This window comes from Eublepharis macularius, chromosome 10 (assembly GCF_028583425.1).
Source record: "Eublepharis macularius isolate TG4126 chromosome 10, MPM_Emac_v1.0, whole genome shotgun sequence".
Lineage (NCBI taxonomy): Eukaryota > Metazoa > Chordata > Lepidosauria > Squamata > Eublepharidae > Eublepharis > Eublepharis macularius.
This window is the reverse complement of record NC_072799.1, coordinates 6,127,236-6,153,437: the sequence shown is the minus strand read 5'-3', so window position 1 is coordinate 6,153,437 and position 26,202 is coordinate 6,127,236. Positions and strand designations below refer to the sequence as shown.

At 46.4% G+C, this 26,202-nt stretch overlaps 1 protein-coding gene across 4 annotated transcripts in view; it reads left to right on the top strand.

The window, feature by feature from the left end:
• Positions 1 to 24,882, top strand: part of PTPRA (protein tyrosine phosphatase receptor type A) — a 199,335-nt gene extending 174,453 nt beyond the window's left edge. For all 4 annotated transcript variants that reach the window (XM_054990372.1, XM_054990369.1, XM_054990371.1 and 1 more), the window contains 10 exons: positions 79 to 245; positions 1,153 to 1,288; positions 8,325 to 8,474; positions 10,607 to 10,700; positions 11,864 to 11,940; positions 12,207 to 12,341; positions 13,175 to 13,300; positions 21,353 to 21,504; positions 22,747 to 22,882; positions 24,586 to 24,882. In XM_054990372.1, the coding sequence (XP_054846347.1) occupies positions 79 to 245; positions 1,153 to 1,288; positions 8,325 to 8,474; positions 10,607 to 10,700; positions 11,864 to 11,940; positions 12,207 to 12,341; positions 13,175 to 13,300; positions 21,353 to 21,504; positions 22,747 to 22,882; positions 24,586 to 24,660 (1,248 nt within the window). In that variant the 3' untranslated portion in view covers positions 24,661 to 24,882. The remainder of the gene's footprint in view (positions 1 to 78; positions 246 to 1,152; positions 1,289 to 8,324; positions 8,475 to 10,606; positions 10,701 to 11,863; positions 11,941 to 12,206; positions 12,342 to 13,174; positions 13,301 to 21,352; positions 21,505 to 22,746; positions 22,883 to 24,585) is intronic.
• The last annotated feature ends 1,320 nt before the right edge of the window (positions 24,883 to 26,202 follow it).

The following is a 26,202-nucleotide window of genomic DNA, read 5'->3' as shown; positions in this document are numbered from 1 at the left end:
AAGAAGGAGATCCAGGTGGGCTGTAAACTTTGAACAGTCTAACCTTTTTGTAACCTGTCTTCTCGCCTGTCCACCCAGGTAGGCGACGTCACCAACAAAAAACCCCAGCGCCTGGTGACGCAGTTCCACTTCACCAGCTGGCCTGACTTCGGCGTCCCTTTCACGCCCATCGGGATGCTGAAGTTCCTGAAGAAGGTGAAGACGTGCAACCCGCAGTACGCAGGGGCCATCGTCGTCCACTGCAGGTCAGTCTGTGTTCCGTGTGCAGGTTCTCACTCAGGGCGGGAGACACCCTGGAATGGGGGACGGCTCCCCTCCTCTTTTCTCCAGGCCAGTTTGGCCAGGGATTATGTTGCCATCTTCTGGGCATGGAGCGGCGGGGTCCCTAGGGGAGTAGGGGGGGAACTAGTTGTGAATTTCCTGCATAGTGCAGGGGGTTGGACTAGATGACCCTGGAGGTCCCTTCCATCTCTGATTCTATGGTTCTCTTAGTTAGGCAGGACTTCTCTTAGAAGCAGTGTCTTCCTCTTCCCCAGAGAGAGAGCAACTCCAGTTTGTCCCCCGCCTCTGCAAAGACAGCAGGCAGCCTTGTGGCTCTCCAAGGCCTTCCTTGCCCAAGAGGGATTGCCTCACAGCTTCCTCCTGCCCCCCTTCCCAGATTGTTTACCCACACAGAGCTAAACTACATGAGACGCCTGACACAGGTTTACCTGGGAAGTGTAGTCAAGCCCGCCCCCAAGCTCCCGGAAGAAAACCTGAGCAGAGTGAATTTTTGCAAGAGTGTCTCTTGCAAAACTCAGCTCCGCTTGGGTTTTCCTCCAGGAGCTCAGGGGCAGGGGGCCATGTCAGAGCAGCAGCAGGGCCAGAAGGTCGGGAGGGAAAGAGTCAGTGAGGGGAGCCCAAGGAGCCTTCTGCCACTGCTCACCGCCCGTCAGCTTCGAGCTCGGTTCTCTTTGGGCTTCCCTTCCAGATGATGGAGCTTAACAGAGCCGGGCGCATATAGGCTCTAACCATTTATTTTTAATCCGGCCTTGCTCCTCTCTGTCCCTTGCTTGCTGTGATCTGGCCACGTGGGTTGCTTTGCTGAAAGAGACCAGAGGGCCAGCGAGGGTGGACTAAAAGAAGGCATTTGTTCTCTCCCCCTGCCCCCAGTGCTGGCGTTGGACGGACAGGAACCTTCATTGTCATCGATGCCATGCTGGACATGATGCTCACCGAGAGGAAGGTGGACGTTTACGGGTTCGTGAGCCGCATCAGGGCACAGCGGTGCCAGATGGTGCAAACAGATGTAAGTCTGTGCTCCAGGAAGGCAGATGTCAGCCTTTGTTGGCCGATCATGCACTTTTCCTTTGTCGTAATTTCGTTATTTGTAAACGTGCCTAAAGGCTGTGTTGCGATGCAGAATTCTGTAAGATACCAGATGCTGCACTGGTTTAGCCTTCTACAGCTATAACAGGCAGGTCTGCATGCCTTTGGAAGTGGGAAGTGCCATCAAGTTACCACTCTGCACCACGGGTCTTGCTGCTGGATGTGGAGCTGTGGCGCAGAGTGGTAAGCTGCAGTACTGCAGTCCAAGCTCTGCTCACGACCTGAGCTCGATCCTGACGGAAGCCAGGTTCACATAGCCAGCTCAAGGTTGACTCAGCCTTCCATCCTTCCGAGGTTGGTAAAATGAGTACCCAGTTTCCTGGGGGTAAAGTGTAGGTGACTGGGGAAGGCAATGGCAAACCACCCCGTAACAAAGTCTGCCAAGAAAACGTTGTGATGTGACATCCCCCATGGGTCAGTAATGACTCGGTGCTTGCACAGGGGGACTACCTTTACCATTCCCAGTAGATCAGTGTAATTGTCAGGACACTATTGGCTTCCCCAGAACTTGGCGCTCAGAATGAGGGTTTCCTACACCTGGGATAAAATGGGTGAGGATTAAGTGATTTTGTTCTCTTCCTCCAGCAAAACCAAAAGCACCTAGTCCTGGAACGAGGGCAGTTGAAGAAGGGTTTTCCAGCCCCCATTGCATCTGTCTTGATCTCCCCAAGACCCTTCAAAGGACTGAATCCCATTTCCTTTTTTTTTTTGAAAAATTTTTTATTGGGTTAGAATCCGTTATTTTTACATTACATTCAATTTTCCCCAAATTTTTCATTTCTAACCCCCTCCCTTTCCCCCCCTTTTGTTGACTTCCAACAGCTTTCCCACCCTTTGTCCCTTTTCCCTTGCTTCTATTAAATTCCTCTGTCTAAAACAGATATACATTCTCCATTATATTAAGCAGTACATCCTTAACTACTTTTCTTGTTATATACCCAAACTGTAAGTCTTTGTTTCCATCTTGGATAAACAATTTATCCCATTTTCCAGTTTTAAATATTTCTATATATCATAAACCTATATATCATAAACCATAAAAATCTTACATTTAAATCAAACAATTTGACTTATTCTCTATATATTACTCATTCTATCTTTTTATGGTAATTCTATATAGCTCATCACATAGTCAATCAATTTGACTCTTCTGTACATTCAGTTTGGTGCATATAAATCTTATCAAAGAAAGAAAATATTGTTGGTTACTCAATCCTCGTATTTAAACCTTATCATTAATTATTTTCTATCAATATTCTATCTATTAACCTATATATATCTATATATATATCAATCTGTTAATCTAACTGCTTATAAATTCACATTTATCTCTTCCTCCCCCGGTAAAGTCACCCCTCTCTATTATACTTTTATTATACTTCAGTAGTTCTCAAACTGCCACAGTTTTCCTCCCACCTCCCATTTCTTCTCCAGATATTGTTTCAGCTTCTCCCAGTCTGTGTTAAACTGCCCTGAGTCCAGATTTCTCAGTTTTCTTGTCATCTTGTCCATTTCTGCCATGTACAGCAATTTGTAGATCCAATCTTCAATAGTTGGCACTTCTTGTACTTTCCATTTTTGCGCATACAAAAGTCTGGCTGCTGCTGTCATATAAAATATCAACGTCCTATGATGGGCTGGAATTCCCTCCATTCCCAAGTTTAGTAGCAGGAGTTCTGGGTTCTTATTTATTTGAAACTGTAAAATTTCACTCATTTCTCTTATTATTTCCTCCCAGTACTGCCTAGCTACCTCACATGACCACCACATATGATAGAGGGAGCCCTCATGCTTCTTACATTTCCAGCATTTATTAGAAGTGTTCAAATTCCCTAGCGCAATCTTCTTTGGTGTCATGTACCAACGATATATCATTTTGTAAATGTTCTCTTTAATATTAGTACATGTCGTTGTCTTCATTGTAGTTTTCCACAAGTATTCCCATGCCTCCATTGTTATTTCTTTATTAAAATTTATAGCCCATTTCACCATCTGTGTTTTAACTGTCTCGTCCTCGGTATACCATTTCAACAATACTTGGTATACCTTGGATATTCTTTTCTTGTCTTCTTTAAGAAGGGTCTGCTCTAGTTCCGAGTTCTCTGTTCGTATGCCCCCCTTTGCGGAGTCCGAATTGTATAAGTCTCTAATCTGTCTATACTGGAACCAGTCATAATTAGGTGATAGTTCCTCTTGCGTCTTTATTCTAAGTTTAGATACTTCAGTTTTAGTTATTTCTTTGTACGTTAAACATTGTTGTTCGTTATCAACAGCTCTCGGATCTATCACCTCATATGGAACCACCCACAAGGGGGTTCCTTCTTGTAGGTAAATTCTATACTTCTTCCAGATTGTATATAAACTTCTCCGTACAAAATGGTGCAGGAACATCGAGTTGACCTTTACTTTGTCATGCCATAGGTATGCGTGCCATCCGAAAATTTTTTTATATCCCTCTAGGGCTAATAGTTTCTTGTTCTTTAATGTCATCCACTCTTTCAACCAAACTAGGCAGATTGCATCATGATAAAGTCTCAGGTTGGGCAGTTGCATTCCGCCTCTTTCCTTTGCATCTTGTAAGACTTTTACTTTCACTCGAGGCTTCTTGCCTGCCCAAACAAAATCTGATATTTTCCTCTGCCATTTTTCAAATTGTTTAGAGTCTCTGATGATTGGTATTGTCTGTAGCAAAAACATTACTCTTGGTAACACATTCATCTTAACTGCTGCAATCCTGCCCAACCATGACAGGTTCAGACTATTCCATTTGATCAAATCTCTCTCTATCTGAGTCCATAATTTTTCATAGTTGTTTTTGAATAAGTCTATATTCTTTGCAGTCAGTTCAACTCCCAAATATTTCACTTTGCTTGTTACTTCACAATCCGTTATTTCCATTAACAATTGTTGTTTCTGCTTAGTCATATTTTTACATAGTATCTTTGACTTCTTTTTGTTAATATAAAAACCTGCCAAGTCTCCAAACTCCTTGATCTTATCTATCACTTTTGGCATGTTCTCCAATGGGTCCTCTACAATTAACATTATGTCATCCGCGAATGCTCTGACCTTGTATGAATAGTCCTTTATTTTTATTCCACGAATTTCCTCATCTTGACGTATTTGTATCATCAGAATCTCCAATACTAAAATGAACAACAATGGAGATAACGGGCAACCTTGTCTTGTTCCTTTACTAATCGTCAATTTCTTGGTCAATTCATCATTCACTACAATTGCTGCAGTCTGGTCTCTGTAAATTTCCTTAATTGCTCTGATGAATCTTTCTCCCAATTGTAGCTTTTCCATAGTGGCAAACATAAAGTCCCAGTTTAAATTGTCAAACGCTTTTTCAGCGTCTACAAAGAAGAAACCAACCTCTTTGTCACAACGCTTGTCATAATATTCAATAGCATTGATCACTGTCCTTAAATTGTCTCTTATTTGTCTATCTGGCAAAAAGCCTGCTTGTTCCTCCTCTATGACTTCCGAGAGCCACCCCTTCAATCTCTCCGCCAATATCTTCGTAAAAATTTTATAGTCATTATTAAGTAGTGATATAGGTCTATAATTTTTCACGTTAGTCAAGTCTTGGCCCTCTTTTGGGATCAATGATATATTCGCTTCACTCCAAGTATCTGGAATCCTTTGATCCCTGAAAACTCCATTCATCACCTCTTTTAGGAATGGTGCCAGTTCGTTGGCCATTGTCTTATAAAATTTAGCCGTAAGTCCATCTGGCCCTGGCGCCTTTCCTAGATTTGCGGATTGTATTGCCTTGCTTATTTCCTCGTCAGTTACTTCACTGTTCAACTTATTTCTCCAAGCTTCCGAGATTTCTGGAAGTTTGGTTTTCTCCAGATATGATGCTATTGATTCTTTGTTTACTTCTTTTTTATTATACAGCTTAGCGTAGAATTTATAAAAGGCTCTACTAACGGTAGTCTGCTCCAAGTACGTTTTATTATCTTCACAGATTTTATTTATTATTTTCTTTTCCCTTTTCTTCTTCAATTGCCATGCCAGGTATTTCCCAGGTTTATTAGCACCCTCAAACGCTTTTTGATTCAGTCTTTTAAGATTCCACTCCAATTCTTTATTACTCATTGCTGTTAGCTGTTCTTGAAGAATTTTGATTTCCTGGTATGCCTTCTTTTTCCCTGGTCTCTTTTTTAGCTGTATTTCTTTGGCTTTTATTTTCTCCTCAATCTCTTGTCTTTTCTCCTCTTTCTTTTTTCTTGCTCTGCCATTTAAGTCCATTAGTATGCCCCTTACAACCGCCTTGTACGCGTCCCAAACTTTGTTGGTTGGTACTTCTTTATTCACGTTGTATTGTATAAAAAACTTTGTCTCTCTTCTCAGTATTTCCATATTCTCTCTTTCCTGTAACAAGTCCTCATTTATTCTCCATGCTTTCCTTTTTCTCCTTTTTCCAAATTTCCACATAATTGGGTTGTGATCTGAGCCTACCATCGGCATTATTTCTACCTCCTTAGTCCATAACGCTAAGTCTTTTGAGGCCCAGATCATATCGATTCTTGATAATGTAGAATGCCTTGCAGAATAGAAAGTAAACTGTCTACTTTTAGGATATTCTCTCCTCCATACATCTTCGAGAGTCTCTTGTTGAATCAACTCAAAAAAAAGCTTTGGTAATAGTCCTCTTTTCTTTTGTACCGTTGTAGTCTTTTTGTCTAGCTCCAAGTCTGTCACTCCATTGAAGTCTCCAGCAAGAATTATCTGGTCATATACAAGATCGTCTAGATGCTTCCTTAACTCCTCAAAGAAGCTTTCTTTTGCACCATTAGGTGCATAAAGTCCAACTACCAACACTCTCTTTAAATTCCAAATACATTCCACTGCTACAAATCTAGCTTCCACATCTCTCATAACAAATTTCGGCTGTAGCTCCTCTTTTATATACAACACCACTCCTCTTTTTTTCTTGTTAGAGGCCGCTACAAATTCTTTGCCCAGTTTTCCAGATTTTAAATATTTTACATCCTGTTTTCTAATATGGGTCTCTTGCAAACAAACAGTATCACATTTTTGTTTTAGTAGCCAATGAAAAATATTTTTCCTCTTATTCGGTGAGTTTAGTCCATTTACATTCCAAGATAATACTTTACACTCCATATTCATAGTTTTGTTGGTAAGTCTTTTTCATTGTCCTTAATAAATCGCTCCATCTCTCGCTCAGATCTGATGCGTTTTTTTGCCCCTCCAAACTCAAAGGACACTCCTTCCGGTAGCTCCCATCTGTACCTGATTTTCATGTCCTTCAAAATCTGAATTAGCACTTTATATTTTTTCCGGTCCAATAACACTGATCTGGGCAGTTCCTTCATTATAATGATCGTCTTGCCATCAATCTCCAATGGATCTTGAAACTGTTTTGTCACAATCCTCTCTTTCATGTTTCTTGTTGTAAACTGCACAATCACATCCCTTGGTAATTTCCTCTGGGTTGCAATTCTCGAGTTCACACGGTATGCCACATCTAGGATAGCCACAACTTCCTCCTCCTCCTTCCCCAGGTATTCAGCCAACACCTCAGTCATCTGTTCTTGCGCTGACTTCCCTTCCACTTCTGGCAGACCACGAAAACGTAGCTGCTTCTCCATGTGTTTAGTTTCTGCAACTGACATTCTCCCCTTCACCAATCTCATCTCTGTTTGTTGCGTGTCTATTAAATTCTCCATCGCGTCTTCTACTGTTTTAACTCTCTGCTGCGTTCCTTGTAATTCACTACGAATCGTTTCCATACCTTTTTTCACTTCTGACAGCTCCGACTTTACTGTCTGTGTAACCTCTTTAACCTCTTTAATAAGCTCCAATTTCGTGTCCTTAAGCTCTTTAATCATATCTAAAAGTTTTTTGTCCAGATTTTTATCCAGATTTTCTATTGCCGATTGCCACTCTTTTTTCGACATCGTGGGGCTTGCTTTAGCTCGCTCCCACGAATCCGCTCTCTTCCTTAACTCCGTGGCGTAAAATTAAACGTTTTCTTTTTCAAATGTCCCAATCTTCTTGTCAAAATTAAATTTTAAAGTGTCCAAAATGTCGGGCGTCTTTTCTCTATGGTTTCTCTATGATGTTGTAATCCAAAATGGCCTACTTCCTCTTCCGCTGAAGCCGCGACCCTTCCCCTTTCAAAAATGGCGATTCCCTACTTCCTGTCCTCCGGCAAGGGCCGCTTCTCTCCAGCCACTCTATTGTTGTTACGCACTTCCTGTCTCCCGTCTTCCCACAGCAGGTCTCGCGATGGTGTCTTTTTCTCACAGCTCCAAAGCCACAGGTATTCAAAACAATAGTCCGATTTCTTTAATAACTTCTTTAAACTTAGTCTCTTTTCAACTACAACTCCTGCCGAGTCTTCACCTCCTTTTCACTAGTCTGTTGCAGTTTAAAAATCTACTTTTTTTCCTCTCTGTTTTTGTCAATCTGTCCCGTATCAAAAGATAGCGATCTTTACCTTCTCTTCACTTTTCTCGGGTTGTAATCGCTGTTTCGATCTTAAATTCTCCTCTCAGCTTCTTTTCCCAATCGAAGCTTGGGTATGTAGGTCTTATGCCAGCCGAATTGGCCCCAAAACTGCCGCAGAGATTATAGCCGACCCGTCGCAAGGTGGGACCTCAAGGATCGGGGGGAGACTCGTTGTGTAGAGCCCCCCCTCGTCCGAGATCTAGCTCACCCTAGGGTCTTGAGCGTTCTTTGCCTGCTCCCCGCCTGAGAGCAGTCGGCCGCGGGCTATTTTCACCCCTCCGGCCGGTTAAAACGGCAGTCCGGTCAGCTCCGCAAATGGAGCTGCGTTAGACCTCCATGAATCCCAAACCGGAAGTCTCCGAATCCCATTTCCTTAATGTCACCTGGGTGCACCAGTTTTCCTTAGGCCTCGGGGAGTGGCTTCTGTTGGATACGGAATGTGGCTCTCCAGATCGCCCTCTCTCTTCCAGATGCAGTATGTCTTCATCTACCAAGCTCTCCTGGAGCATTACCTGTATGGGGACACAGAGCTGGAGGTGACCTCGTTAGAGATCCACTTGCAGAAGATTTATAACAAGATCCCAGGGACCAGTACCAATGGACTGGAGGAAGAGTTTAAGGTAGGTGGTAGCTGGGTGCGCCGTTATTAGGAACGCCAACTAGCAGGCCTGTCCAAGCCACTCTTTGATCGTCCCAGCAGAAAGCGACATGGAACCAGGTGTGTTTTTCTTCAGCCCCAATCTCACAGCGTTGCGGTAGAGCACAGATTCTGAACCTGCCTTCCCGCCTGCTTAAAGGCAGAGAGAAACAAACAGGATCCCGTGTTTCTCGCTTGAAGGAATGGCGGTCCTGGAACTGGTTGGGGGTGTGCTTTTGAGGACCACGTGTCGGTGATCAGGAAACCACAAGGCTTAGATTTCTTTTCCAAAAGGTCTGCGTGTGCTGCTGTCTTTTAGAAATTGTATTGTTATATTTATTGACGTTTTTATCTGGTTTTAATTAACATGTTTATTTTATTTATTTATTTTCGGTTGTTATTCCACCCTCCCCACGTTTCCAGCAGGCTCAGGGCGGATTACAAGATACATACAGGTTAAAATCTATAAAACAATTATTATAATTAATGATTCTAAAAACATCTCATTTACACAATTAAAATACAATTATAAATTATAAATATCAGCATAGCGGCGCAGAATTCAACTGATCAAAAATTTAAAACAACTTCAGAGCACCTCTGCATTAAAAAGTTTTTTTTAAAAAAAACACAGGGGGTATTGGTGGTGGGGGAGGGCCTCATCAACCGGCCAGGGGCCCCCCTCCTAGCACTGCCCAAATGCCTGGCGGAACAGCTCCGTCTTGCAGGCCCAGCAAAAGGATAACAAATCTTGCCGGGCCTTAGTATCTTCAGACAGAGCGTTCCACCAGGCTGGGGCCAGGACCGAAAAGGCCCTGATCGATGCCAGGAGAGCCCCCCTGGGGCCAGGGACCTTTAACAGATGTTTCTCACTGGAATGGAGAGTCCTCTGGGGTTCATATGGGGAGAGGCAGATACGCCGGTCCCAGTCCGCATAGGGCTTTATAGGTTAATACTAAAACCTTGAACCTGATTTGGTACTCCACTGGTAGCCAGTGCAGCTGATGCAGTGCTGGCGTTATATGCTCACGCGTTGGCAGGCCCGTGATAGCACGTGCTGCCGCATGTTATAAAATATATGTATTTTATATATGGTGTATTCCATTCTGAGCCCATTCACAGGGAGAGCAGATAAGAGAGGATGATGATGATGAGAATCACTGCAGTGAACCTCAATTTTGCCCTCAGTTTTGCCATTGGAACTAGCCTGGTGTTTTAGGTGGAGGTGGCAGAATTCTAGATTTTAAAAATGTATTTATTTGTTTCAGTATATTTTTAATCTTGCTTTTCTCCCCAGTGAGGATCTGAAGTAGCTTACCAAAAAGACACTTTTAAACAAATTTTACATAACATAACAGCATAAAAACAGCATAACAGCATTAAAAAAGAACAAAAAAGATACAACATAGACAAGACCTGGCTTGTTGTCCACCACGTTAATCCCTCTGGCCAAGGACATGGCTGTGGTCCCCGAGTGATGGTCAAGAGCCCTTTGGCTCAAGCCTCTGGTCATGCCCAGGCTTATAAGTGCTTGTGGCAGGAGAGAGGAAAATACTCAGCCTGGAGATATCAGGCTGGCAGCAAAGCTGTCACCAATTCCCTCTCCAACTGTCACATCCAGCTGTTCCCGCAATAGGTCAGGTAGTACCCCCCCTCCACACACACACACACACACACACACACTGCCTCCCACTCAGTCTTGTCAAGGTCTTTTTCCTGTCGGCTGCTTTTTGCAATGCAGATGCCTTCTGGCCGAGACAAGTTGTTGCTTAGCTTTGTGTGTGCACACAGGGGGGAATATCCTTCCTTGCAGCAACAGTTGGAGTAGATACCTTTGACTAGCCCTGGTCACGCTACCCTAAAGCAGAGTAGCAGACAAAGACGAGTGGAAGAGAAGGGTCAGTTTGCTCGGGCGCCCAACAAGATTCCATCCCTTTCCCCCCAAAGGGCTGGGGTTGGTACAAGCGATGCAGAAGCAAAAACGAGGGGCATGCCTACCATGTGTGTCATGATGTCTCCTCCCCCTTCCCAGCCCACCTCAAGTCTGCAACCATCTGAACTCGGCTAGAAAGTAGCAGTGGTGTCATTTTGTATTCTGCCTGTCTCTTTTTGCAGAAGCTAACTTCAATCAAAATTCAGAACGACAAGATGAGAACGGGCAACTTGCCAGCCAACATGAAGAAAAACCGGGTGCTGCAGATAATTCCCTGTGAGTGCCTTGTGCAAGGGAGGGACACACAGGAATGAAACTGTTCGTCGACTGTTCGTGGGGTGGCAGCACCAGGCTCTGGTGGGAGCCTCCCAAGGGAATGGCTCCAAGAAGGAATGGGGAGGGCTGGGTAAAGAAAAAGACGCCATGAGCCGGTAGTGGAGCATGTGGAGAAGGCGCTGCCTGTTGTAGGATGTTGAGAGCTGCAACTGCATAAAAATGGCAAGAGTCCAGTAGCCAAATTAAAAAGACCAAATCTTGGGGATATGCAATCAGCTGAGAATAATATAGTCCCCTCTACAAAATTAACCAGTCAACTAGAAGTTATTCAAATTCAAGGTGCATGAAATGCATAAATCACATCTAGTTTATATAATTCATAAATATACGATTCATAAATAAGTGTGCAATATTCATACAGCCTCTGACAGATTCAGTAACCAACCACTCTTGTCTGAAAATATATACAGTCAATGAACAGTCAATAAAGTGCAGAAAGTGCAAAATAGACTGCAGGTGGTGGTGTGTCCTTCAGCCAGCATCCAGTAGCACCTTTAAGACTAACAACATTTGTGGAAGATATAAGCTTTCATGAGCCATAGCTCACTTCATCAGGTTCCTAAATCTGTGGCTTAAATGAGCTGTGGCTTACGGAAGCCCATACCCTACCACAATTTTTGTTAGTCTTATAGGTGCTACTGGACTCTTGCTCTTTTCTGCTGCTACAGACCGACTAACACGGCTACCCGTCTTGATCTGTGTGCATAAAAATAAATTGAATTAGATCTGCAAATGAATGTTATCCGCTTACCTGCTTACGATGGTTGTATGTATCCAATCGGTACTTGCTTATGAAATGTGTATGCAGTATGTGTGTGTGTATTGGAATCCAACATATGGGTGCATGTATATTGGAGTGTGAAGGACTCCTTTTGCCCTTCTGAATCTTTGGGTCCCACCCACCACGTCCCTCTTGTTTGAAGTGGGCTTCCTCTCCTCTAATGTTGCTGCACAAATTCACGGGCTCGCCTAAGGGTTTCAGCCCTTCACCAACATCTCTGCCTGAAATCACACTGCAGAGTATTTCTAATAGATCACACCTGTTGTGTGTAATGTCGCTGTCAACTGAAATGGTTTTCATGTTCCCTTGCTTTTTTCTATAGATGAGTTCAACCGAGTGATCATTCCAGTGAAGAGGGGAGAAGAAAACACAGATTATGTGAACGCTTCTTTTATAGATGTGAGTGGCTCTTTTCCCTTTCCTTTTCTTTTCCAATGAGGTACTCTATATTTCAAGCTTTGTTCTGGAAGAAAAGGTTGGATCCCAGTCTTCTTGAGTTTGTGGGAGCTTCCCATTCCCATCTGGCTTCTCGGTCACCATCTTTTCATGCTAATGAAGGACCCCTCAACAGCAGCGGCATTCCTGCCATCAGAAAAGGGGTGAAAAGAGAGATTTTGATCGGCCGCTGTGTGCCGCTTCCCAGTAACCGTGTATTAAAATTCCAGGGCTATCGCCAGAAGGACTCCTACATTGCCAGCCAAGGCCCACTCCAGCACACGATAGAGGACTTCTGGCGGATGATCTGGGAGTGGAAGTCCTGCTCCATTGTTATGTTGACAGAGCTGGAAGAGAGGGGTCAGGTGAGTTACTGCGAAGTGAGAGATGAGCACAATCTTGGAGGCTCTTTTCTGCTGCCGACGCGAAGCCCTGTAAACAGACCACATGAGAGCTTATCTGGGCACCTTGCCAAAGGCGCCGTGAGCTCTTCAGAGGAACAGCAGGGTGTACATTTAATAGACAATTACACAGTGATGTTAAACCATATGAGTGCAATGTGATGTAGTGGTAGGAAAGTCAGATGAAGATCTGGGTTCAAATCCCACTCTGCTGGGAAGCTCACCAGCTGACCTTGGGCCAGTCACCCGCTCTCAACCCAACCTACCTCGCAGGGCTCTGGTGAGGATAAAATGGGGGAATGGAGAACTACACATGCTGCCCTGAGCTCTTTGGAGGAAGGACAAGGGATATAAACGTGCTAGGTTAATTATTTAGCTGTACCTGAGCGCTGCAAATTGCCTAGCATCTCCTGTGTTATACCTGCCTGCCGCTGGAGCCCCTGCATCCCATAATGAATTGGGAGGACTCATTTACTGAGCTGAAGACGGCCAGTTAAGACATACGGAAATTCTGCACCAAGGAAACCTAAACTCTGTGTTTAGAATCAGAACTGAGCTATCCCGAGCAAACGTGTTTCATTCATAATCTTGCAATAGCAGGGGTTGTATATTTTGGCAAGATTTAAACTGGCCTGCATTTGTCTACTATTTAAACTTCCAAGTCTTCTTTTGAGGCCAGTATAATGTTGTCCCTCCTGAAAGAATGGCATCCATTGAAAGGAGATCTGGACGGGGTGTACTGCTTTGCCTTCTGTATCTTGTTTCTCATTTCCCCACCCGTTTTACTGCCTCCTCAGGAAAAATGTGCCCAGTACTGGCCTTCTGACGGCTCTGTATCTTACGGAGATATCACTGTGGAGCTGAAGAAAGAGGAGGAGTGTGAGAGCTACACAGTGCGAGATCTGCTGGTGGCAAACACCAGGGTATGTGTGGAGACCCCGTGCAGACCGGTTCACTGCCTTTTGTCCTGCCTCTTCCCAGCGCTTTCACCTATCCTCTCTCTGGCTGGACCCACTGGGGCCTCCTCTCCTGTTCATTTCTTCCACTGAGCCCTTGGCTCGCTTCATCTATCCCAAGGACATCAGTGCTGCATATGTTGATGCCATTTCCCCTCCTTGGTTCCTGATTCTAATCCTTGGAAATACTTTCAGTCAGGTAACCATGTCAGTCTGTTGTAGAAGAGCAAGATTCAAGTCCAGTAGCACTTTTAAAGACCAATAAGATGTCCAGGGCATAATCAAGGCTTCCTTTGTCAGATATATATAGGAATGGAGAATGCTGTGTTACCCAAATAGGCAGTCTCCTAATTAATTGGTAAAGAGTCCAGTAGCACCTTTAAGACTAACCAACTTCATTGTAGCATAAGCTTTCGAGAGCCACAGCTCTCTTCGTCAGATGCATGGAGGGTATGAAGAAACTGGCCAGAGATATATAGGTGGCAAGGGGAGGGGGGAGAGGGTGCAAGGAGTGAGGGTCATGTAAATGTAAATAAGTCATGAAAGAGGTGGAGTGCACAGTCCACGCTGAGTGTGACCCCCTCCCCTCCATAGAAGAACCTGAATAGAATGCCTGAAGGCAGTTACGTCTGGTAATGAGATAACCATCCAGAGTCATTCAGTCCAAGTCTGACCGAGTCAAATTTATATATGAATTCCAATTCTCTAGTGGTCCGGAGTGGGGCAGTCATAACTAGTGGGTAGCTCCTCCTCCAACTCTTTCGCAGGGGCCGGACAAAAAACTTGCGATCCTTGGGGGAGGGGCTTCCAGGAGTCCTCAGTTTTTTCCGGCCCTGCTCAGCAGGCGGACATGGATTTTTCGAGCTCTGAAGAGCTGCGATCATACCAAGACTGAGAAGGAATCAGAACAGGCGCGGGCTCGCTGGGGAAAGGAAGGCTTGGTCCTCCACCCCCCCTCCCTCCCCCCCCCCCCCACCGCCGGAACAGGCGGCAGCGGCAAGAGAGTCGCAAAAGCGAGCGCGGGGCCGACGATCCTAGATAGCTAGGACCCGGCCCCTGCCGAGGCTGGAACGAAACGACGGGGATCGACGCTGCGTGCGCGTGCACGTTCCATAGGAAGCCGAGAGCTCCGGGACAGCGGAGGCCTCTAAAGCGCGCCAAACGCACGGACTGTGAGTAAAACCCCGCGGAGAGGTTTCTCGAGCCTCCGAAAACGGCGGGGGGGGGAGGGGGAATCGGCTGAACCAGGAGGGCCTCTGATAGAGCCTGGGTGGTTGTGAGCGAAATGGAGGGAAACGGAGTAACTTCAAAGCTACAGGGTTCCCTCTCTATCAGAACGGGTAGACCCGCTGATGGCTTGGCAAAACTGAATGATAGCAAGAAACCCCGGAATACTCCAGAGGGGTATGGTGGGGGGGGGGGGGAAATGCAGCCGTTTCTCTCCTTCTAATTCCCGCCCACGCTTACTTTCACTTTAGGAGGAAAGTTTTTGGCGGGAATGGCGTCCCAGGCCAGTAACAGAGAAAAGCAGATGGAGTCAGACTCCAATACCATGGACTCCCCAGAAAGACTAACACAGCTTCACACTGTCCAAGGGGGGCCGTCAGGAAGCAGTGACCCTGACCTTGCAGGCCCTGAGGCTAAAGCAAACATCTTGGCCTGGCTGCAAGCTGAAATCAAAAAAGGAATTGATAATGCTGTTAAGGACCTTAAAGGCCGTACAGCTAGCCAGAAAAGAGACAGAAAAGAGTCTAGCACCTCTAAGGGGAAGAGAAAACTCCTAACTTCCGTTAAAACTAAAGCAAAAAAGAGAAAGCCCAGCGAGTGGTTAGAAGAATTGTCCAGTGAGTCAGAAGAATCCCAGGGCAGTTCAGAGTTATCAACTCAATCATCAGGGAGTGAGGAAGGGGAGTTGTCAGAGGAGGAAGAGGTGGATATGGATAAAATACAACCCAGACTATTTCCACCTGATATGTACTCCAAATTACTGGCAAAGGTACTAAGGACCTTAGAAATATCAACACCAGCGGCAGGTAAATCAGAGACAGAAACTCCCTATCCACAAGGCCTAGAGAGAGCGCTCCCAAAGATGGGGCCCAAATCTACTGGAGTGCCTCTACCTGCGATCTTCCATGATGTTCTGAGGACGGAATGGGATAACCCTGCAAAGCCAAAACTTTACCAATCTATCTTTCATAAGTTTTACGCCCTAGGTCCAGATGATGCAAGGAAAATCAAGCTCCCCATGGTAGATGATCCAGTGACCAGTCTAGCAACTACCTCGGTACTCCCCATGGACGCAGAAGGTATGCCAAAGGACCCTTCTGATAAGAAAATTGAGCAGGCCCTGCGCAGGGACTTTGAGGCATCAGCGGCATCTCTTAGATCCTCGGCCACTGGGTCTCTGTTCGCGAGAGCAGCCTACACCTGGGCCTCCGACTTGGCAGCAGCTGGCAGGGAAGTACCGAAAGAGATAAAGAACGAAGTAAAGAAGATAGCACTGGCAGCAGCCTTCGCAGCAGACGCCACCCTGGACTCCTTCCAAATGTCCTCCAGGGCCATGGGTTTCAATGTCGCGGCGAGGAGGAACACATGGTTAAGGAATTGGGATGTGGACCCTCCAGCACGCAGCAAGGTGGCAGCGATACCATATTCAGGGGAAAAACTGTTTGGTGACGCCCTAGACAAGTACCTAGTAGAGAATGCAGAAAAGAAGAAGGTTCTACCTTCAAAGAAGAAAGACCCCAAGTATAAATGGAAGCAATCCTTTCGGGATCTCAAAAGACCTGCCAGACAACAATCGGACAGACCATTCAAAAACCGGTGGCAACCGAGACACAGATCAGACAACAGATCCTCTACCTTCAGGAAGTCTTCCTTCCAGCCAAAGGGTCAGAAGAAAAATAACCAGGCATGACTACTTGTACCCTGGGAAGACGGGGCTAGTCGGGGGACGCCTTCAGACCTTCGCGTCACAATGGAAAAGGACAGTGTCAGATCGATGGGTACTGGAAACAGTATCCATGGGCTACTCCCTGGAATTGGAGAAGACACCTCGCAGACGCTTTATCCAGGTGTTCCGAAACCGATCACAGACGAAACACAAGGACATAAAAGCGGCCATCAACCACCTTTTGCAGATCAAGGCGATAGAGCCAGTGCCAAAACAGTACAGGAAACAGGGCGTGTACTCAGTATTCTTCACCGTGCCAAAGAAGAATGGAGAAGTCAGGGCCATTCTGGACCTCAAGTGGCTGAATCTGCACATAAGGTCCAGAAAATTCAAAATGGAAACAATGAAGTCTACCACGGCGGCCATCCAACATGGGGACTTCCTTGCATTGATAGATCTCTCCGAGGCCTATTTACACATTCCTATTCGGCAAGACCACAGGAAATTCCTGCGCTTTGCCTACGATGGGAGGCACTACCAGTACACAGCCCTTCCCTTCGGCCTGAAATCGTCTCCGAGGGTGTTTACCAAAGTACTGATTACCTTGGTGGCCTTCCTCAGAACCCAAGGAGTAGCCCTGTCGCCGTACCTCGACGACATCCTAATAAAAGCACCATCCCTCCAATCCGCGGAGACAGCAGTAACAACGACGATCAACTGTCTAGAGAGTCATGGTTTCATCATAAATCGTCAGAAAAGCATCCTTATACCAGCTCAGAGAATCGTACATCTGGGGATGGTAGTAGACACGGTTGTGGGCAAAACCTACGTATCCCCGGAGAGACGGGTGAAAATTCTCTCCCTAGTAAGGGAGATACAGACAAAACGAAGAGTGGAGGTTATGCACCTGGCCAAGCTTCAGGGCATGATGGTGTCTTGCCAAGATACCATTCAGTGGGCCAGGTTTCATACCAGACCCCTACAGAGGTTCCTACGCCCCCATCAGACGGCCATAGCCCAACGGTGGCACAGGATTGTGGAGGTTCCCCAAGCATTGTCCAGGGAACTGGACTGGTGGCTGGTACCAGCCAGGTTCACGGAGGGCTCCCCGCTCAGGGAAACAAACAGAACAGTGATGACGACGGATGCCAGCCTGAAAGGGTGGGGAGCGCACACCAAGGACAGGATGGCACAAGGGGTGTGGCTCCACGAAGAAAGGGAAGCCAGCATAAACCTCCTGGAACTCAAGGCAATAAGAAACGGACTACTAGAGTTCACAGCGGACCTAAAGGACAAAGATGTCTTGGTGAACACCGACAACATGACGGCGAAAGCCTACATAAACAGGCAAGGAGGCACGAGATCCAAACACCTGATGACAGTGGCGAACGAGATATTCATCTGGGCGGAAAGAAACATCAAGTCGCTAAAGGCAAGCCACATAGCAGGTCAGGAGAACTCAGTGGCAGACTGGCTGAGCCGAAACACTGTAGACCAGGCGGAATGGACATTGAACAAACAGGTGTTCTCCATGATATGCCACAGGTTTGGTGCTCCAGAAATGGATCTGTTTGCCACGCTAGCCAACAGAAGGATACCACAATTCTTTTCGAGGTTCAAAGAACAGGAGGCGAAAGGAACAGATGCACTGAGCCAGGAGTGGCCACGGGCACTCCTATACGCCTTCCCTCCGATAAAGCTCATACCCAAGGTACTGCAGAAAATCCTGGAACAGAGGTCGAATGTCATTCTGATCACACCGTTCTGGCCAAGGAGACCGTGGTTTCAGGACCTCATGAGATTGTCCCAGTCGGAACGGTGGACTCTGCCGCTCAGAGAGGACCTGTTGTCCCAAGGAGAAATCCGGCACCCGGATCCAGCATCGTTGAGGCTGACGGCCTGGCGGTTGAACATGGACAACTCAAGAAGTTAGGCTACTCTGAGAAGGTGATTACCACTATGTTGGCATCACGGAAGGGGTCTACGAACAGAAGTTACTACAAGACATGGAAATCGTTCGCAATCTGGTGTGACCGTAGAGGCCATGATCCCACCTCGGCGCATGTGAAACAGATCCTCCTCTTTCTTCAGGACGGTCTGGAAAAGGGACTGAGTACTAGTACTCTCAAGCGACAAGTGGCGGCAATATCGGCCATTAGAGGCTCCAAGTCTGGTACCTCCCTCACCTCACATCCTCATGTGAAGAGATTCCTGAGGGGGACTATGCTGCTAAACCCGCCCCAGGTTCACCGCTTCCCGACGTGGAACCTTAATGTGGTGTTAAAGGCACTCACAAGGGAGCCCTTTGAACCAATGGCTACCTGCTCTCTGAAAATCCTGTCCCTTAAAACTATCTTCCTAGTAGGACTGACTTCGGCTAGGAGGGTTTCTGAGTTAGGGGCACTCTCAGTAAACAGGGAGCTGTGTGTTTTTCATCAGGACAGGGTAGTCTTACGGACAGATCCAGCCTTCATCCCGAAGGTTAACACATCTTTTCATAGGGGGGAAGACATCGTCCTGCCCTCCTTCTGTGCCAATCCCAAACATCATAAGGAAAGGGAGTGGCACATGTTAGATGTCAGAAGGGCACTGAGTTTCTATTTAGACAGAACTAGCTCCTTTCGGGAGGTGGAGAGCATGTTTGTCTCCTTCAAAGGTGGCTCTATGGGTAAGAAGGTTTCCCTGTCTACATTAAGCAGATGGATCAGGGAATGTATTGAGTTGGCATACAAATCCAGGAACCTTCCACCTCCGGAGGGGATCAAAGCCCACTCCCTTAGAGGGGCGGCTACCTCGGCAGCTTATAGGTCTTTCCCCTCCTTAGAAAAAATATGCAAAGCGGCAACCTGGAGGTCAGTGCATACATTCACCAAACACTATAGAATAGATCAGTGGGCCTCTGCGGAGGCAGCATTTGGCAGGAGGGTGTTACAGAGGGTTTTGGAACAGTAGAATACCCACCCTGCGGGAACACTGCTAAGCATATATCCCACTAGTTATGACTGCCCCACTCCGGACCACTAGAGAATGGAAGATTTTGACTTACCGTGAAGCTTCCTTTCTTGGTGGTCCAGGAGTGGGGCAGTCAGTACCCACCCTGATAATTATAACAGTAAAAATAACATAAAGGGGATGGAATGGGAGTTCAAATATCAGGCGCTTAGCTAAAGTATAGAAATGGGGGTTTTACCATAGTTACAGCCTCCCTGTGCTTAGGGGGCTTTTTAGTTGGTTGGATCACGTTGATCAGTTGGTATTTTAGTTCTGTGTAGCAGGAAATGACAGACTGTTGCAGAATCCTGGTGACACCGGCGAGGGCTTGAAAAGGAACTGAGGACTCCTGGAAGCCCCTCCCCCAAGGATCGCAAGTTTTTTGTCCGGCCCCTGCGAAAGAGTTGGAGGAGGAGCTACCCACTAGTTATGACTGCCCCACTCCTGGACCACCAAGAAAGGAAGCTTCACGGTAAGTCAAAATCTTCCATTCAGCAGCTTCCCATTGGATTTTGTTTTTGAAATGTTTCTGTTGAACTATGGTGACCTTTAAATCCTTGATGGAATGTCCTGGTAGATTAAAGTGTTCTCCCACCGGTTTCTGGATGATGCCATTTTTAATGTGGATCTAATTAGATCCTCTGGATCTAATTAATTGGGAGGATTAACTTAGAGGAGACAGGCGAGAAGGAGTAACTGGGATTCTCCACCTATTGTTCCCTTAGAGAACTCTCAAATAAGCCAGGTAGATGTTCAACCAGAAAGGTTTTTTTAATTAAAGAAAGGGCAAACATACAGAAACCACACGCAGCATGCATTCAAGGCTAACTAAGAAAGTCGGGGAGGAAAGGGGGAGAAAGCAGTTTTGGGGAGGACGATAGTTACCAGTCTCAAAGATAGAGGCCCATGAAGGCAGCAACAAAACGTCCGGCGTTTCACAAGGAGAAGAAGAGAAGCCCAAACGGATTTATGGACAGATCCAGAACACAAACACACTCAGTGGGGGCTAGGGAACCTAGTTATAGGGCAAAATGCTCTCTGGGGCAAGTCGTCGTCTTTGCCCCCAAAACAATAACTTAATGGGTTGTCCGAATGTTGGACCAATAAGTTGAGAGAGCTTTGATGGTTCCTATCTGAGGTGGATTCGAGGTGAACATGGTGCTTGATGACCCTTTAAGCACTGGATGGGAAAAGCCACTCGTTTGCTGAATAGCTATGATTAGGGTAAGTGGGTGCAGTTGAACTATTGGGCATTGACAAGGTAAGGCCTCATCATCTTGAGTTATGCATCTCAGAGGCATGGAGGAGCATCAGTCAATCAGCCACTCTGACTCACACTCTGGTAATTTTCCAGTCTCCCGCCTGGCTGGCATCCACTGTGGGCCAGGCAGTGCCTTGGACTTCTGAGGGGCAGTTATGATATTCCACCCATAAGCTGCCCTCTTAGCAGTGAGGAGGGGTCTGACTGCTAACACCCGAGCCCTTATATTCCACCTTCTGGGATATAAGGGCTCAGGGAGCTCAGCTCCTAGTTTTATCTGACGGGGAGAGTTTTGACTCTTGAAAACTTATACCCTGGAAATCTTGTTGGTCTTTAAGGTTCCACTGGACTGGAATCTTAATGCTTGCAAAGAGAACCTTCCACTACGACTTCCCTCTGATTCCTTCCCCAGTCAGCTGCTCGTCCGATCAGCCCTCCCAACAGCAGCTTTAACCTTGTGCAGGGGAAGGAAAAGCACGTGACAAAAAAGAAGCAGAGGAGTTAGCCGTGTTAGTCTGTAGTAGCAAAATCTAAAAGAGTCCAGTAGCACCTTTAAGACTAACCAATTTTATTGTAGCGTAAGCTTTTGAGAATCACAGCTCTCTTTGTCAGGTGCATGCATTTGAGGTATGCATCTGACGAAGAGAACTGTGATTCTCGAAAGCTTACGCTACAATAAAGTTGGTTAGTCTAACAGGTGCTACTGGACTCTTTTTGATTTTACAAAAAGGAAGATCGCTTCCAACAGCCTGCCTCTTGGCACGTAGCACCAGCCGTCCCCTTCCCTTAAATTGCACCAGTGTTTCGGGGAGTCTCCCTGGACTCAGGCAGAGGGGTTTTTTTTTCTGAATCTTTCTCCGTTTGGTTTGGCCAGGAAAACAAAAGCCGGCAGATCCGACAGTTCCATTTTCACGGCTGGCCGGAGGTCGGCATCCCCACCGACGGGAAGGGAATGATCAACATCATTGCCGCTGTGCAGAAACAGCAGCAGCAGTCAGGAAACCACCCCATCACTGTCCACTGCAGGTAATCGAGCTGGTTGTGTACACGACCCGAAGCTTTCTCGGGAGTGGCTAGCTCGCAGGTTGTGTTGCGTAACGGGCGAGAATCAGCAAGGCCGAGCATCTCAGAGGCACGTGTTGGACAAAGAGGGCATCAACCACACACGAGGCGTCTGTGGATAAGATTTCGTTCCAGACATAAAGCAGCCAGGCAAATGCAAAGCAAAATCCGTCCGTGAAAACTCTCAGAGAACATTTTCTAGCTCCTGCAGCATGTGTGTATCTCCAGCGAGCAACCATAGTTGATGGTCCTGTTAAACTTGCATGTGATTCATGCACCTGATGCTAGGCACACCATGTGTGTTACCGCTAGGCTGGTATCTGGTGGGGGCTGCCATGTGGGGTGTAGCAGTTGTGCCATCCTTCACTTGCAGAGGAGTGAATTTGTTAATGGGGGGTGGTAAACTTGAGCGGACCTTTTGGGTATAACTCCCTGTTAACCATCAAAAGCGTAGGCAGGAAAGGGCAGCTAATGCAAAACAAGTTTTCCTGTTTAACCTTGGTTGGAAACCGTGGTTTGATACTCTGGGGAGAAGGGTCACAGCCTCGTTCAGCAGGACTCCTGATTAGCATTAACCACTTGTTAGGGTGAGTACCCCTATACCCACGGTGACAAGAGAGGAAGGCAGGGAGTGGGCATTGTGGTAAGGGAGCTGGTGTGGCATCTGCAGTAGCACCCAACAAGCTGCTACTGCTGCATGTTTGTGTGCACCTTTGCCCGAGTTGTGTTTATTTTCGAAATCATTCTAATTTGCTCTCCCCGCAAGCGAGCTCAGAGCAAAGCAATATATGTAATATAACACAACACATTAATTTAAAACCAGATAAAACATCAGTAAAATCAAGAGTGCAGTTTTTAAAAGGTAGCGGGACACGCATGACCCAACAATAACAACCATCTGTGGGACCGGGTGGCCACCTGCTACCAGAACGTGGGGGTGGGGGTGAGCCCCCGCCCACGACAGGAAGCCAGTTCCGTGTGCTGAAGCGGCGATAGAGTAAGAGCTGCCCATCTGTCTCCTTTCCACGGGAGCACATCACTGCAGGCCTGTCCTCCAAAAGACGAACTTGTAATCCCAGCAGCAACCCAGCGTGTGGGATCCCTGATCTCTGGGTTGGGATTATTGCCGAACTCCAAGGCCGCTCACCCTTTCTTCTGCCCACCCCCCTCCTTTGTGTTCCCCCTCCCCACCCTACCCCCCTGAAGTGCTGGAGCAGGACGAACAGGGACCTTCTGTGCACTGGGCACTGTTTTGGAAAGAGTCAAAGCAGAGGGGATTCTGGATGTCTTTCAGACGGTGAAGAGCTTGAGGTTACAGAGGCCGCACATGGTCCAAACACTGGTAAGCGTGAACCTTTGTTGGGGGGGGGAGGTTCTGATCTATAGGCATTCTTCTCCCTGTAGCCCTGGTGTCGCCTGGGCTCATTCCTCCACCTGTCAACTTACACCTCATTCCTCCAGCTGGATAAGGAAGGACAGTTGTCTCCCTCCATGGCCTTGCACAGTGGTGCTGATCCCTCTGTGCTCGAATGAATGGCAGTTTCAGAGTTTACCTTCAGCCACGTGGCAACTTCTTTCTCTCCTGCTGTGTAGGAGCCATGTTTGAACGGTGAAGCTGTACATGCAGGACTGTGAGAGTCAGGGCATAGCCCAGCAGTGCCTGCCCTAACTGGCAGCAGCTGTCCAGGGCCTCGGGCCTTTGCCCGCCCTGCTGCCTGAGAGTCTCTTAACTGGCGGTGCTCACAGTTGAACCTGGGACCATCTGTGGGCAAAGCATCCACGCAGGCCTGGAGCTGCAGTTGTCTAGCTTTGGTCTGATCCAACGGTGGGCGAAACCCACAAATCTTGATTCTGGATCGGACAGTTCTTGGTGAGCCTTTGTGAAAAACATTGCCAGGAAGGGAGCCGCAGCCAAAACCGTAGCTGAGCTCAGCTTGAAATGGCTCAAGGATACTTCTTTACTCAGCGAGTAATTAAACACCGGAATTCACTCCCAGCGGAGGCAGTAACGGCCAGAAGCCTAGTTAGCTTTAAAAGCTGGTTTTGTGGAGGAGAGGTCCGTCCTTGTCTACTAGCCATGGTGACTGAAGGGAGGACCTTCGTATAGAGGCAGCCGATCTCTGGGTGCCAGTGCTGGGAGGCGGCAACAGGGGAAGGTCTCCGTCTCTGAGCCCTTTTTGGTCGGCCACTATGTGACCACTAGGTTGGACTAGATGGTATTTATCAACATTAGATTCGTTTTAGTTCAAAACAAAGCAAAACTTAACAATTACTCTAGGCAAGAATATAAGTAATCAAATGTATAGACAACTAAGAAAAATAAAAAACAATTTAAAAAAAAATTCCATCTGTCAACAATGAGTTAATTCATTGTTATGTTTATTTATCTACAATTAGCAAACTCATCTTCAGTAAAAGAATTAGCGATTATTTATTTAACATGTTAATCCGTTAGCATACAAAATAATAAGAAACTACTAAGAAAAATGATATTCCAACAGGGAGAAGAAACAAACAAATTTTTTTTTAAATTTTACATTTATCTAAAGGGAAGATTCCCCATATTTAATTCCAGCCTTTGCTCATTCTGGAGAGCTTTTAATATCATAAATTGCTATTTTAATATATATTTTTAGTTATTATATGTGAGGCAATTGATGACAATTTTGCACATAATATGATAAACAGTTACTATTAGTTCCAACATTTACTCATTCTAGGAAACTATTAGCCTCATAATCTCTTAGATTTATTTAACAGCTTTCTGTATAAGGTTCTATGCCCTATCAATTGTTTTTTCTATTTCTTAAATAAAATCTATTTTAAAAAAAATAGGCTGGACTAGATGGAGAACTGGTCCGATCCGGCATGGCGGTCTTAAGTTCTGAGTTGGGGGGAGGGAGTAGTTCCCGTAGTAAACCTTTCCAAAATTTCCCATCCTTGCTCTGAATCGGGAGTTTAAAGCCTGGCTTCGCTTTAATGTGATTCAGTTCATTCTGTCACTAAATCTCTCCTTTCTCTCTCCCCACCCCCCCCCCACCCCAGGAACAGTACGAATTCTGCTACAAAGTGGTTCAGGAATACATCGACGCCTTTTCAGATTACGCCAACTTCAAGTGAAAACGAGAAGAGTTGCCTTCTTTAATACTTTGTAATATTCTGTTTGTTAATATCCCCCCACCCCCCAAAATGTGTATATATCTTAACTGTTTTAGAGGGTTGGTACCATAAGATTCCTATTAGCTGGAGATTTTATATGTAGCAAAAGTGTTAGAAAGAGATTGTAGGCACTTTTTTTCCAATGTTTTATTGGGGAATTAAATAGCGTGATATTTGGATTAATATTGTCAAACCTCTCTTCTGGAGAGTTGATGCAGGCTGTTTTTTGTTTTGTAAATCACTTTTTTTTTCCTCGAGGGAGTAAAGCCTTTTTGAAAACCAAATGACATCCTGGGTATCAACTGTTTCTTTTAAGCCGAAGTAGTGGCTCGTAAATAGCATTTTTAAAAAAGCTTTCCCCCTCCTCGACCACTTTAAAAGTGGCTTCATATTTTCCAGGTGCTTTTTTAAAAAATAGCAACTAAAAAGAAAGCCGCAGTCCTTCCTTCCCTCTCTTCTGCTTGGCCTGGGGCACCTGTCTGGACTTCTTAACTTTAAAAGGGGCTGCTGCCTCCTCCTTGGAGCCCCAACAGAATTTCTGTTGTGGAGGACAAAAATATCGCTGCTTATGATCCAGCCAAGAAAACTGCTCTGCTCTTCCAGCCCTTCCCTTGGAGAGTGGCAAAGCCTGCACCCCCTTGCCACCTCTTCCCTTTGGCTCACATCTCTTTCTAGATGCCTAAAAACAGGCTGCTGAGTAGCTCTCTTTTGTTTTGTTCTTCTCGCTTATTTGCACTGTCCCCTCTTCCGAACACAGCAATTCGGGGCTGGATCTCAAACGAAGCTACTTCTTGGGGTGGCATAATGAAGAGAGTGCCAGTGGACCGCGTGGGCACTCTTCTCACCTCCGGGCATCATCGCCCAGATCTGCACTGCCGCTGGCTGAGTCTAAGCCGAAGTCCCGGAGCATTGCCGCAAGGGCTGGGCTGGGACCCGGGCAGCAGCAGTGAGGGTTCAGGAGAGGGATAGACCTCTGCTGGGGTGACCGTAGACTCTGACCCGACCCGGCAGTCATGGCGACCTTGTGTTCGCTTTGCCCATCTCCAGCTCTTCAGACTTGGGGCACCGCTGCACTTTATGCTCAGCACAGGACATTCACCAGGATCTGCGGCACTGAGAGCTCTCTCTCTCCCCACCCCGTCATCTTTAGGCAGCCTGAGACTTATTGTGGCGTCATCTCATGTATCTGGCAACCACCATCCACTGCTGGTTGGTGGTGAGAGGAGAGGGGAGGACTTGATTAAACGCTGTCATTTTCAGCACGGCACTCGCGTTGTTCCCAGCGTCCAGGTCTTAATTCCAAAAGGTCTTGACTTCCTAGGGCGTGGTGTTGCCTGAATATTGCACGACCTGCTGCTCTGGTTTTTCGTCTTAAAACTCTGCACCACTTACCAAAGCTCCATGCTTTTCTCTTCTCACCCTTTCTGTGACAACGCCCTGCGCTTCCTCCCTCTTGTGCTAATGTAACAGCTTGGAAAGGTGTCAGACCTTACATGGGAAGGG